Here is a 12,800-nt window from a genome sequence, read left to right on the forward strand (position 1 = left end):
ATTCAGAAACGTTCATACGACTGTCCCAAGAAGTATCGGGCTGCCTGGAAGACTCTGCTGGATTCGCATGTCGAGAGCGGTCGTCTACGACACTCCGAAAGCGAATACTCCTCACCCGCTTTCATTATTCCAAAAGCTGATCCGACCGTCCTACCCCGTTGGGTCAACGACTTCCGGCTGCTAAACCTTAACACGGTGCCGGATAACCACCCTCTGCCTCGCATCGACGAGATTCTGAAAGATTGCGCTAAAGGTAAGTTTTTCGGGAAAATGGATATGACTAACGCGTTTTTTCAAACGCGGGTACATCCCGACGATATGAAGTACCTGGGAGTACATACCCCCTGGGGTAAGTATGAATGGACGGTGATGCCGATGGGAGTGCGAAACGCACCCGCTGTCCATCAGAGACGTATGACCGCTGCACTTCGACATCTCATCGGCCGTATTTGCCATGTTTACCTTGACGACATCATCATTTGGTCGCAGACGTTGCAGGAGCATGAAGACAACATACGCCAAGTCTTACTTGCACTACGGAACGCCCACCTGTACTGCTCATCAAAGAAGACTTCCTTGTTCAACAGGAGCATTGATTTCTTAGGCCACCACATCTCGGCTCAAGGTATTGACGCTGACAAGTCAAAGATCGCGCGGATTCTGGACTGGCCGGTGCCAAAGAAGGCCACCGATGTACGTGCCTTCCTGGGCATAGTAAGGTACTTGGCAGATCATCTGCCAAACGTGGCAGAGTACACGCGTGTCTTAACGCCCCTCACTACCAAATCGGCGGAATTGAGTTTCCCAACATGGACTTCGGATCACAGCGCAGCCTTCCAATCGATCAAGGACCTTGTCGTCAGCCCACATTGTCTAACTACTATAGACCACGATAACCCGGGAGAGAATAAGGTATTTATCACCTGTGATGCATCTGACTATGCTACAGGTGCAGTCCTCTCATGGGGACCCACGAGAGAATCGGCTAGGCCAGTCGCATTTGACTCGACACAGTTGCAGGCTGCGCAGCTCAACTACCCCGTCCACGAGAAGGAGTTGCTGGCGATCGTGCGGGCGTTGAAGAAATGGCGGATGGACCTATTGGGAATGCACGTAAATGTATTCACTGACCACAGGACCCTACAAAATTTCAACACTCAGCGGGACCTCTCACGTCGTCAAGCAAGATGGGCGGAGTACATGTCCCAATATGACATCACCATCAACTATATCAAGGGAGAGGACAATTGCGCTGCGGATGCTCTTTCCAGGCGAACGGACTTCGCAACCACCACGGCGACCTGCGCCGCAATACTTAGTATTGGCGCAGACACTGATCTTCGCACACGGATTGTCACTGGGTACGCTAATGATCCTTGGTGCAGGAAACTTAAGGACCTCCTGGGTTCCCTGCCCGGTCTCTCTCAAGATGACAACGGTTTGTTTTTCATTGCTAATCGGTTGATTGTTCCGCGTGTGGATGAATTGCGTGAACACTTATTCCACACCGCACACGATGCCGCAGGGCATTTCGGCGCCGACAAGGCTTACAGCCTCCTACGAGGATCATACTACTGGCCGAATATGCGACGAGACCTTGTCAATTCTTACATTCCCTCTTGCGCCGAATGCATGCGCAACAAGTCAAAGACAACCGCAGCGGCTGGACCGCTACATCCATTACCTGTTCCGGATGCTCGTGGTGATTCGGTCGCGATTGATTTCGTTGGTCCGCTGCCGGAAGACGCAGGATACAACATGCTCGTCACAATGACGGATAGGCTGAACGCTGACGTCAGACTAGTGCCGTGTAGAGACAGTATCTCGGCGGAGGGCCTTGCAGCCCTATTTTTCGACCATTGGTTCTGTGAAAATGGATTGCCAAAAGAGATCATATCTGACCGCGATAAGCTTTTCATGTCGAAGTTCTGGCGTTGTTTACATAGGCTAACTGGTGTTAAGGTTAAAATGTCGTCAGCTTACCACCCAGAGACAGACGGCGCGAGCGAGCGGACGAACAAGACTGTGACACAATGTCTACGCTACTACGTCGACAGGAACCATAAGGGCTGGGTAAAGGGCCTTCCACGCGTACGTTTTCACATCATGAGTTGTGTGAACGCGAGTACTGGTTTCGCGCCCTTCCAGTTGCACCTGGGACGCTCGCCTCGCATGCTGCCTCCGCTGGTGTCACAAAAAACAGGTCCTGAAGACTCCGAAGAAACACGCGCCCGGGACCTACTTTCAAAGCTACACTGCGACTTACTAGAAGCACAGGACAACTTACTCGCCGCTAAAGCGGCTCAAGCTTCATCTGTTAACAAGAAACGCTCGCCACCACTAGACCTGGAGGTCGGGGACCGTGTCATGCTCGCAACAAAGCATCGAAGGCGAGAATACATTCAAAAAGGGGACAAACGGGTCGCTAAATTCATGCCACGGTACGACGGACCGTACACTATCATTGACGCGCACCCAAAAAGCTCGACCTACACCTTGGATCTCCCTAACTCGCCCAACATCTTCCCCACATTCCACACCAGCCAGCTCCGTGCCTATCATCCGAACGACGCAACTCTATTCCCTTCCCGCGAACATCCTCGGCCTGGCCCAGTTGTTACAGAAGATGGCCAACTTGAAAACTTCATAGAGAAGATCCTGGACGAGCGGAAAGTCGGTCGTGGAAAGCGATACTTGGTCCGATGGGTGGGCTTCGGTGAAGAAGACGACGAATGGCTTGCTCGTCGGGAGCTGGAAGATTGCGAGGCTTTAGATGTCTGGGAAAAAAGGGCTTCAAAAACATAGTGGGGAAGGGTGTAAGCACGCTGGCTTACCTACGACACCGATGACGCAGTGCTATGACGCAACGCTATGACGCACACTGTACGCCTTTGATGATTGGACACCGCAGATGTCTACTACGTATATATAGATACATACGTGCGCCCAGATACATTATCTCTTACTGTACTCTCGGAATCCCATACGCTCTTCCTTTCATCGCTGTCCGAAACACCGTTAGTGTTGTCGTCCACCGCGACGACCTTCCATCCACCACTCTTTCTACTTGAAGTTTGTGCATCACAACAGCATTCATAAAAGATTGAAGGGTGTATCTTCCCGTGTGTAGACCAGCGACGATATGTACACGAGCGTCTGGGGTGTGATTGAGACACATGCAAAGCGTGTTGATAAACTGAACGTGGGTCTCAGGATTCCACAGCGTATCAGCCGCGACGATTATATCAAAGAGAGTAGAACCTTCAGGGTTCTGCTGGGCGGGCATGAGGAGTGGGGATATATCATTGCCCCAAGCGTAAGGGACAATCCAGCAGCGTTCTGAAGCATGATTGCGACGAATGTTATCAGATAGTGCGCGTATAAGGCTTTCGTCCGGATAGTCGCTGGCAACAACAACAGCATTTGGCATAGTCCGTGCGATCATGATCGAAGGCAACCCAGCACCAGCACCAAGCTCCAAGACATGCAATACTTTTCGATCGCTGAAGCGATCCAGCTGCAGATATTCGATGTGATCTGCAATGTGGAGGGAGGATTGCCAGATGGATGAAGCATGCAAAGACCAGTTGCTTGCTTGCGTGTCTGGTATCTGAAGGGTGATCTGTCTTAATGCTGAATTTCCTCCGTTACGTTTTATCGTGTAAGTAAATATCGATCCGGCGGTTGAGTGGGAGATTGGGATATAGTCGTAAAGAGTATGGAGAGAAGCAGACATGATATCCTCAGGATCGTCCTCTATGAATATGATATCCTGGCAGGCTCTAGTATTATGCGAATAACACTCTTGGGTAATATGTGTTGAAAGATCTGAAGGTACCTGCATTAAATCCACGATTTCGAGATGAAAAGAATAAAGCAGTTCAAGATCTTGGTCAAGGACAGGCCAGAATCCTCATACACTTCATTGATGTCACCAACATGTCACGGTGGTCGGGACTGCTCAAGAAGGACAAACCCCTATCGATATTCAACCGTTTCCGTTGAACAATCCTGCAGGGGAGCGAAGATGCTGCATCGACAAGTTCGCTGTGTGGGTGTCCTGCTAAAACGTTCTGGGCAGGCTACCGTGACACCATGTGAGCTAACATTCCTATGTACGGTAAAACATGTCATAGATACCACGAGTCAGACTGTAGTCGCTGCATACAAATACATGCATTTGACACGATTGTCCGTGAGAGGCATCACAGATTAGGTGGACTCGTCAACCATACGCTGGGGAGAGCACTTGGGATACGTGTCAACGAGTCACTTGACGCATATCAAGCGCTAGGTGAGTGTGAGTTTTGAAGGATGTCAAATACACCACGAAAATTTGCAATAGAAATTGCCCCACCGTCTCCCGCAGAAAATTCTGCGTCCAGTCACAGCAACACGAAGGCACAACATAGAAGTAACAATGCTCATCTAAGCACGGAATACAAATAATTTCCCATCCCATCCACAGCTTGCAATTAAACCTTCATCATAGAGGGACCAACTACAACCCGCCGCAAACTCCGTATGAGGATCATGGACCTGAAGGAGCCTGGATCCCCCTGCGGATGGGTTAGACGACCATCTGCATAAACCCATACTACTTAGATATGCACGACCTGTTGCAGAAATTCACGTACATCCTACATGTCATATCATAGCTGGCTGTAGCCAAAATGTCTGGGTGGTGAGGACTCCATTGGACCTTTCGTACTGCATATTCATGACCTGGAAGCTGGATCTCGCAAACGCCACCAATTGCCTGAGCACTCGTGTTGGCGCTCTGAACCATCCGACAATCCCACACCTTCACCATCTTGTCAACGCCAGCGGTTGCCAGCACAAAAGGTCGATACTTATTCCAATCAAGGGAAAGTAGCTCAGTGCCAGATGCAGGGACGGTCAGGACTGCATTAGACAAAGGGTGCGTGAAAGAATTCGTGGCGGGGCCGGTGGCATAAGCGGGGGAACGAAGATCGAATATTTTCATAGTTCCATCCGTTGAACATGTAGCGAGGATATCTGGTTGATGAGGAGAGAATAGAGCCTGATACACACATGATAGGTGCGCATGCAGTGTTGTCACTGAACGAGGCAATTCTGGTGTCCACTACAAAATATTCTCTGTAAGTTGAATTCAGTATGAGACACTCGATGTAGCTACCAGTTTGACATTTCCATCCCATGAGGAGGACGCAAACGTGTCTTTCTTGATATTCGACCAATCGACGGAGAAAACTTCACGGCTGTGCTCATGCCAAGAGCGTATTGGAAAGTCCTAGGCATGAAAAACGATTTTGATCCACACAGGTCTGAAAATGAGTTGATATTGGCGTACATTCAGCAATATGTCCCATAGTTTCAGCGTTCCATCTCCTGAACCTGTAACCAGTTGATTCTCGTGAATCTCTGACCATGCAACGTCGTATATGCCATCCTGTGTCTCGTATCTTGATAGAAAGATAAGCACCAGCTTATTAGTCGAGTCGACAGACAGACTGTTTATCAATTTTCACCGCAGACGAGCCACCGACTCCTGGAATCAGCGATACCATGTGCAGGCGACCATTACCCACAAGACCAAAATTGGCAGCTGAAGCAAGCGCGATACGAGAATTGTGAAAGGGGGACCATGCCACAGAGTAATGGGCAAATCCTGGTGTCTGCAGCACAGCAGGAGGTGGTCGAGCTGGATTCATTTCGTCGAGGTGATCAAGGAACAAGTTGTATATTCTTGTATATCCATCCGGCTATTACGGCTACTTCGGATTCCCGCAAGAGACTAACTTGAACAACTGACTATTATGCGTATCTCAGTACCAACCATTGTCGGCGGCTCTGGAGCACCAAGACGAACAATTTCACCAGCTGCGGCGGTTGAACGTATCGCAGAATTCCTTGCGCCAGGAAAAGTGACGCTACTTACCGGTGCAGGCGTTAGCGTTGCTTCGGGGATTAGAGCATATCGGGGAAAAGACGGTAGATATATGAACCCCAATTACAAGTGAGTTCGTCATGCGAAGCCAGGAACCACGCTAATTGTTTCTTTCTGATTATGACATAGACCGATTTTTGTACGCGCTTTTAAGTTGCTTCAGGCACAGAACGTTTCCAATTGACGAGCGCCTTAGTATCACGAACTAACCGACGAGAGTGAAAAGGGTTTTGTTTTCAGGCAAGTTGATTAATCCCCCTCATGTTACACGACTTCTGAACTGATCAAACAGGCAACGGTATTGGTATGAAATTAAATCATGTGGTCAGTCCGTCAGGTTGATGTTTGGTAGGCTTCGATCATACTTGGGCTACCCCTCTGTCCGGGACGCTCTGCCTAATACCAGCCACTATGCAATTGCCGCACTCCAATATGCATCATACTTACCTCGTCTCGTGACGCAAAATGTAGATGGGTTACACCACAAAGCGATTGCGCACCTTTGGGAGCCGGATCATATCCGAAAGCAAATACTTGAACTCCACGGAACCCTCCATGTACGTTTCTGGGCCATTTTGGATGCATTCGCTTTCCGGTGTTTCGGCGATCGATAAACCCATAATTTCACTTGCAGCGGGTACATTGCAAACGCGGTCATGTAGTCCCCAGAGACGTATTCCAAGATTGGCTTTCTGCTTCTAATCCGCAACGGAAGGCATTTGTTGACAATCTAGAGAAGACCGGGAGCAAACTACGCACGAATCCTGACGGTGATGTTCGTCCGTCGTTTGCAGACCAATTTTGATGATTGATTTCTCTTGAAGGTGGACTTGGAAGGCGTTTCTTATACCGATTTCGTGGTCCCAGAGTGTCCCCAGTGTACATTGGATGGTCACCAGAGCTCTTTCGTAAGAGGCAGCTTGATTGCCATGTCTCTTGGTCTCTGATGCAAATAGTACAAACCAGAGCTGATATTCTTTGGTGAATCGATACCAAGTCGGATTAAGGACCGCTCGTAAGTTGAGCATTTTTTGTTTCCCCGTGTTGTAGTGACCCCAATGCAGGTTTCATGATATTGATCAGTCTGAAAGGGTTTTCGTCCTCGGCACTACACTGGCGACGTATTCCGCATTCAGGTGCTTGCAATTGTCCGCTATCGTGACATGACTATGACACTGATGACATTGTTCCCCAAGGCTGGTAAAACACGCGTTAGAGCTGCGGAAACCAGTCATGTTGCTGAATGTAGGGCCAACGAGGGCTGACGAACTTCCAGGTGTAGAGAAACTTGAGATATCGAGTTCCCTGGTGTTGCGAGACGTAGTGCGAGCCATCCTGTGAGATGATCATGTCTAGAAAAAAAAAGATACTGATAATCATACAGGGGTTCTCGTGCAAGCCAGGATTCTGCGATAGTTCATCTTCTCCAAAGCGGCATTCACCAGCCACCCGCACCAGACCACGAAATTGTATCAAGAAATACTTAGACGTGGATAAGAGATGGTATCCATAATAATAGTAGTGAAGATCATAGAATGCGTAGATTAATGCTGGCTACTGTGGTATGCTGGTATGGGCAAATGTGGTAGCTAGTTATATGCATATGGTAAAGTACTAGCGATGCAAATGGAGACAACAAAGTAAAAATGGGGGCGCCTATAACAAATAGATGTAATACAACAAATGATTTCAGGAGTGGTCTTGAGGATGCGTGCTCGGCTGGAGGGAGAGAGTTGGAGTTGAGCCGCGCTCTATTATGGTCACTCGAGGAGGCTCGTCGTCGTCGCCATCATCTTCATGCATAGGATTGGTATTTACCAACCAGGTTGGAAGTCTCAAATCAGACCACGACCAAGATTGCCAGGGTCCATGATCTACCAGAGGCAAGTCCTAAAGGACTTGCGTTTAGATCTTCCCCGTGGAACAAAAAATAATTGACGTACAACAACTTTAGTTGAGGTATCGACGACGACCTCCTCCGGGTCAGGCGAAGACGAGCTTTCTTTGAAAATGGCAGGAGTTCCCCGTTGATCGTCATTGGGAGTCAAAGGAGGTGGTGGTGTGAGATTGTCGGCGTCTGTGTTAGACGATGAAGCGGGGGAGGCTTTATCGACCATGATCTGACGGGTCACATGAATTCCACCAAATAAAACAGGGCTATGGAAGCGACTCACTGTTTCCCTCAATGGACGACTGGTGGCACGGGCACCCCCGACTGGCTTCTTTAAACAACGTTCGCGGTGTTTCAGCCAATGGAAGGGATCATACAGACTCTTCGGGGATAGTTTTATACGATTTCCGCAGCGTTTGCAGGTGACAAAGAGTGGGCCAAGAACCTCTGCCATCGGGTCGTCACGTAGCCTTTTCTCTCTCGCAATTTCGCCTACAGTTCGGCGAGGCGCATCTCCGCTGCTCAAAGCAGCTGGATGAATATGTAGCTAATCGGAGACGACAGAGATGCTTACTCATGGATGCCTTTTAGACTAGAATCTTTCCTCGACGACCCCCTGCGGGAGTGGCACGAATAGAATGAGCAACAATAACATCGGTTAACGATAAATACCCACATGAGTTTGATGGCAGGGGGATGAGACAGTGCAGTGGGGGGAGAAACGTATTTTCAGCGGGTATGAATGTCCAATTTTCTAGAGTGTGGAATGAGCTTTATCGGTCTGGACATGGTGGTGGCCACTGACCTGGTAGTCCAATTCCGTGTGGGGGGGAAATTGGAAGCGTATGCCGAAGAGCTGCGTACACTTTACGCGCCAATACAAAAACCTCTATATCTCAACGGTTCAGTTGTATATGCGCGACAGTCAGGCGTAAGAGCGAACGTCACGGGAAGAAAGTGGAGAGCGGGGACACACTTCGGAAATTTCCGTCAACTTACATGCATGCTCGTTCGCGCGTGTTTACATTTACTCTAAGTGTCTAGGGGAATAATTGAATGGCATTATAAAGAAAACAAAGCACAATAGATAGAGCGGGGTACAATACAATCGACACAACTCGCACAACACACTAGTACCAACATTTACGTAGATGGAGTGCCTAAACCTTCACGGAAACCACGCACGAAAGCTTTGAGAGGTTGTATAAACCAACCCCACGGGCCTGGCGCCTCATTCTCGGGTACTTGGTAGGCCACGGTTCTCGGGCGATTCATAGGGCGGTCTTCTCCAGCGTCTTCTTCGTCCCGGGCACGTTTCTCCCCAATGCGATACGGGGTGTTGTCATTGATGGCTATGACATCTGTAGGCGCTGAACTCGAGGATGTAGGGGATTTGTGTACCTCGTTGATAGGCGTCTGAGTGATAGCCTGACTAGATGGTGGAGGGAAAACGCGCGAAAGTCGAGAACCAAGAGGCTTTGGAGTGAGTTGAACAATATGACTACAGCCACTATTACTTATAAGAACACTGATAAAATGATATTTACTTACGAAGAACACTTTGCTTTGTGCTTGTGCCACTTGGTCAAATCATACTGAGCGACGCCGTCCAGCTCGACAGTTGTCCTGCAAAAAGCACACTCGACATGTCGAGCGGAGGACGACTTCGCTTGAGGGTCAGTCAACAGACTATATTTTCTCTCTGCGGTAGCCACTCGGCTGCTGGGTCTGATTAAATCATTAGTTAGCAAAAGTATGTTAAAATCCAGAAAGAAAGAATCACTCACACGACACCTGAACATCGTTGTTGATGTGCGTGCCAATTTCCAAGAACGTAGGCATGATCGATCGACAGCTTGATCCATTTCTGGCAGGATCGACAAAGAATTTCGTGAGGCTTGACCTCTTGAGCACGAGGATCCTCTTCCAATAAAGCTTTCCTTTCGGCGTCATCCTGCCGAGCCGACTGAGGTGAAGACTGGTTAGTAATCTCCTGACTCAATTCTGATATCGAAACGTCTCCTTCGGGTTTTTCCACTTCGGTCTCATCTCGGTGGCTCCTGTTCGGATAAGTAGTGTTTAATTGTCGGTGGGAAATGTACTAACTTCTTCGAAACAGGGGACCGTGGGTCACATCTTCGTCGATGGATCTCCCAAGGACGAACAGCATACGTCTGTCTTCTACCAAGGTTGATCCACTTGTCGCATCGAGCGCAATGCACTCGGTGTGGCTCCATATCATCACATTGTGACTGGTCTTTGAAATACTGAATACGCTCGGATTCAGACCGGCGTATTCGACCTCCGGCAGATGATTCTGCAATGGACGAGGTCTCATCTGCATCGTCGTCAGGGGTATCAGGACACCTGGTTATCCAGTGTGGTGAGTGACCATTACGCGCCAAGGAACCCGAGATACGTACTTGGCTTTGGATGCGGGGGAACTCTTATCTGATGATTTCGCACGAACAGGAAGGACGGAAGGGCTCTCATGACGGATGGGGCGATTCAAGGATACCACTGATGAAGTGCGACTACGGGATCCCCTGGCTTTGCTGAGAGGTTTTGCCGAAAGCACCTGGCTTTCTTGGGGATTGCGGGGGGATTGTGGTGGCGAAGGTCCAGGGAGACTAAATAGCATATACAGATAATCATGAATCATAGATGCACAGTTTTATACTCTGAACTCACAGAACCTCGACTATTTTGGGGGCAGCTTTCGGTTCAGACGGCTAATCCATCGTTAATGGACAAGCCAAGCGTAGAGAAACCAGCTTACGGGTAATTCTTGGGGGTCGCTAGTTCCGATACTTTGATGTGTGTCCGATTCTTCATCTGACCTGTCTCTGCCGAAGCGTAAGGTGATTTAACGCGTCTAGTCTGTTTTATGGCGTACTCCGCAATGTTTGGAACACTTCTTTTCTTCTGAAAAGGCTCGTCAGAGAACTATTCGCGTGGTGTCGCGTGAAATTACGCGCTGACCTTGGCCTTGCCAGCGTGTTTGGTCTTGGATGATTCAACCTTTGGTCTAAGTGTCATGTCAGCGGGAAATGTATGAAGTGCCTATATTTTTGAAAACAACCTCTCCGGGGATGAATTCACACTATCGCTCATGGTGAAAGAATGTATCGGGTCAGCTCAAAAAGAAAAAGAAATATACGGGACAAGGACAATGAACTCTACGTGGTGGTATCACTGAAAGGTTCGGTGCCAAGCATGTACAAATAAAGTCAACATCTACAAGGGAAATCCCCCATTTGGTTTGCCTTCAATAAAAATGAATTCTAGAAGCTTGCCCCAGAGAAACGAGTCGAAGGCATTAAAGCTTACAGAACTACAGTACGATATTCTAGGTATCACTTTGAAAAGCGAGGCTAAAATTACGACCATCTTGCTCCAAGCAAAAGTCCAAAATTTACAACGTACGTATTTACCCCGCCGACTTCGAAAAGTCACTTGGACCCGTAAGTAATGGGTCGTACCGTTCTGAAGAGATGTTTGGTTGAGGGCCATTGATAGGAGAGTCGACTATAGGATAAAAAGATCCAACAGGATGAGGTAGCGCAGGTACGTGTAAGGACCCAATCTCATGGTTTGATTGAGCTAGTAAATGGTATGGTATGGGACCATAGACTTGATTGGGGAACGGCAGAGGTGCCATCATCATGGAGGACTGTTGAACTTGAATTGGAGTTGGATGGGGAGGCTGCATACTCCCCATCGCAACCACTGCTGAAGATCGTGATTATGAGGTATGAGGTAACGTTTTATTGGATATTTGCGCACCATCACTATCCGATCCTTCACCGAGATGTGGGCATCCACCACTAACACCTTGCTGAGTGCAGATTTGACAGATGCGATCAAGACACTGATACCCCTTACGCACACAATGCAGGCACGGCCTGATGGTCGTCAACCAATGCGCAAACCATCGGCATCGAGGCCACCTACCTCACACCTTCACACCGCACCTTATCACGTCTATGCAGTTGTTGAAGTGATGTTCTAGATCGTAGTTGATAACTTACCTGCAATACACACAAGCCTGAAAAGATAGCGTCAGAAGGAGTATACTTATTCCAAACAAAGACTGACCGCTTTGACACGGGTACCATGACCTCTGCCCTTCCTCTGAACACTGATACACTCCTTGCCACATTCAACACATTGCCTACATGGACGTGCATCCTCGCATTTCTTATTTTCTTGCCTGCAACCCTCGCAACGAAGTTTAACAAGTTTAGGTCCCTTCCCCACATGAACACACTCTTCCCCGCGTGCAATGCATCGGGTGCAAGGTCGCTGATCATCACACTAGACGTAGGGTGTGTCAAAATCGCATCCACAACCACAGCACAACCTTACCTTCTTATTATCCCGACGACAGTTCTGGCAAGCCAGTTTTGCACGGTCGGGCTTTGAGCGATGTGGCCCGCGGAGAACTAAGACGGGAGGAGGTTCTGCACGCAATACCGGGTGGTGATGGCCTTCGGTGCACTCTACCTGATCCTCTCGGCACCTGAGGCAAGGCTTTCCACCTTCACAGCGCGCGCGAGCCTTTCGACAGTTCTCGCACCCAGCAACACACTGTTCAATAGTGTAACCTTTCTTAACGCAGCCTCCACAAGGCCTAATTGATCACGAAGATATCAATTCATGAATTAAAGGAAATTAAAATCAGAGTAGAGGCAAAGCTTACTTTTGACCATCGCAGCGTATTTTGTCACGCCTGCAGGAGAAGAATATTAGGACACGAGGAGTGCCCCTCAATCACGAGATCATTACCTGCAACTAGCACATGCCTAGCGATATTCCTGATAAGCTAACATTAAAAGGTAGCGTGAACGTTAAGCACAAACCTTGACTGCTCTTCTTGGCCACGCTGTCGTGATGATGTCGGATATCGGGACTGGCGGCGGCTGCTGCTGGGAATCCATCGGTCTGCAGGATGTGGTCAGTTAACAAAAGAGGTGT

The 12,800-nt window shown here is 48.8% G+C and overlaps 5 protein-coding genes across 5 annotated transcripts; 1 reads left to right on the forward strand and 4 right to left on the reverse strand.

Moving 5' to 3' along the window:
• Nucleotides 1–2,577: 2,577 nt before the first annotated feature.
• On the reverse strand, nt 2,578–5,696 carry F5891DRAFT_1124716 (WD40-repeat-containing domain protein; the record flags this gene model as incomplete). Its single annotated transcript, XM_041363907.1, has 7 exons — nt 2,578–2,751; nt 3,056–3,780; nt 4,467–4,582; nt 4,638–5,107; nt 5,162–5,275; nt 5,336–5,447; nt 5,497–5,696. The coding sequence occupies 7 exons, from the start codon at nt 5,694–5,696 to the stop codon at nt 2,578–2,580; spliced, it is 1,911 nt and encodes a 636-aa protein (XP_041233493.1).
• A 105-nt stretch (nt 5,697–5,801) lies between these two features.
• On the forward strand, nt 5,802–7,419 carry F5891DRAFT_938657 (DHS-like NAD/FAD-binding domain-containing protein; the record flags this gene model as incomplete). The annotated part of the gene is made up of 10 exons (XM_041374186.1): nt 5,802–6,001; nt 6,062–6,071; nt 6,129–6,176; nt 6,262–6,489; nt 6,567–6,707; nt 6,757–6,840; nt 6,889–6,947; nt 6,997–7,068; nt 7,129–7,269; nt 7,317–7,419. The coding sequence occupies 10 exons, from the start codon at nt 5,802–5,804 to the stop codon at nt 7,417–7,419; spliced, it is 1,086 nt and encodes a 361-aa protein (XP_041233494.1).
• A 101-nt stretch (nt 7,420–7,520) lies between these two features.
• Nucleotides 7,521–8,791, reverse strand: F5891DRAFT_219969 (uncharacterized protein). The gene is made up of 6 exons (XM_041370957.1): nt 8,629–8,791; nt 8,500–8,577; nt 8,398–8,439; nt 8,107–8,341; nt 7,876–8,052; nt 7,521–7,822 (listed from the first exon to the last, which is right to left on the reverse strand). Coding segments are annotated over exons 2-6 (657 nt in total). The 5' UTR covers nt 8,502–8,577; nt 8,629–8,791; the 3' UTR covers nt 7,521–7,621.
• Nucleotides 8,792–8,864: 73 nt separating this feature from the next.
• F5891DRAFT_997806 (uncharacterized protein) lies at nt 8,865–11,030 on the reverse strand. Its single transcript, XM_041378462.1, has 10 exons — nt 10,906–11,030; nt 10,806–10,851; nt 10,720–10,748; nt 10,603–10,669; nt 10,515–10,555; nt 10,247–10,453; nt 9,930–10,190; nt 9,611–9,883; nt 9,375–9,551; nt 8,865–9,324 (listed from the first exon to the last, which is right to left on the reverse strand). Exons 1-10 carry the CDS (start codon nt 10,935–10,937, stop codon nt 8,967–8,969), a joined length of 1,491 nt encoding a protein of 496 aa, XP_041233496.1. The 5' UTR covers nt 10,938–11,030; the 3' UTR covers nt 8,865–8,966.
• F5891DRAFT_997816 (uncharacterized protein) lies at nt 11,031–12,783 on the reverse strand. Its single transcript, XM_041378463.1, has 9 exons — nt 12,686–12,783; nt 12,612–12,628; nt 12,526–12,555; nt 12,192–12,456; nt 11,922–12,140; nt 11,855–11,871; nt 11,778–11,807; nt 11,610–11,728; nt 11,031–11,555 (listed from the first exon to the last, which is right to left on the reverse strand). The coding sequence occupies exons 1-9, from the start codon at nt 12,761–12,763 to the stop codon at nt 11,254–11,256; spliced, it is 1,077 nt and encodes a 358-aa protein (XP_041233497.1). The 5' UTR covers nt 12,764–12,783; the 3' UTR covers nt 11,031–11,253.
• Nucleotides 12,784–12,800: the final 17 nt, after the last annotated feature.

The sequence above is a fragment of the Suillus fuscotomentosus genome, assembly GCF_016647785.1.
Source record: "Suillus fuscotomentosus strain FC203 chromosome Unknown F5891scaffold_2, whole genome shotgun sequence".
NCBI lineage: Eukaryota > Fungi > Basidiomycota > Agaricomycetes > Boletales > Suillaceae > Suillus > Suillus fuscotomentosus.

Excerpts from the sequence above, each read along its gene's own strand:
- F5891DRAFT_219969 (XM_041370957.1), bottom strand. Across the intron at positions 8,342-8,397 it reads AGTCTAAAAGGCATCCATGA|CGGAGATGCGCCTCGCCGAA; the intron begins GTAAGCATCTCT and ends TGCTTTGAGCAG. Across the intron at positions 8,053-8,106 it reads GTCGTCCATTGAGGGAAACA|ATCATGGTCGATAAAGCCTC; the intron begins GTGAGTCGCTTC and ends GTGACCCGTCAG.
- F5891DRAFT_997806 (XM_041378462.1), bottom strand. The coding sequence starts at position 10,937 with ATGAGCGATAGTGTGAATTCATCCCCGGAGAG. Across the intron at positions 9,552-9,610 it reads CAACGATGTTCAGGTGTCGT|ACCCAGCAGCCGAGTGGCTA; the intron begins GTGAGTGATTCT and ends TGATTTAATCAG. Across the intron at positions 9,325-9,374 it reads CACAAAGCAAAGTGTTCTTC|TCATATTGTTCAACTCACTC; the intron begins GTAAGTAAATAT and ends TAGTGGCTGTAG.
- F5891DRAFT_997816 (XM_041378463.1), bottom strand. The coding sequence starts at position 12,763 with ATGGATTCCCAGCAGCAGCCGCCGCCAGTCCCGATATCCGACATCATC. Across the intron at positions 12,457-12,525 it reads ATACGCTGCGATGGTCAAAA|GCCTTGTGGAGGCTGCGTTA; the intron begins GTAAGCTTTGCC and ends GTGATCAATTAG. Across the intron at positions 12,141-12,191 it reads GTCGTCGGGATAATAAGAAG|TGTGATGATCAGCGACCTTG; the intron begins GTAAGGTTGTGC and ends CCCTACGTCTAG.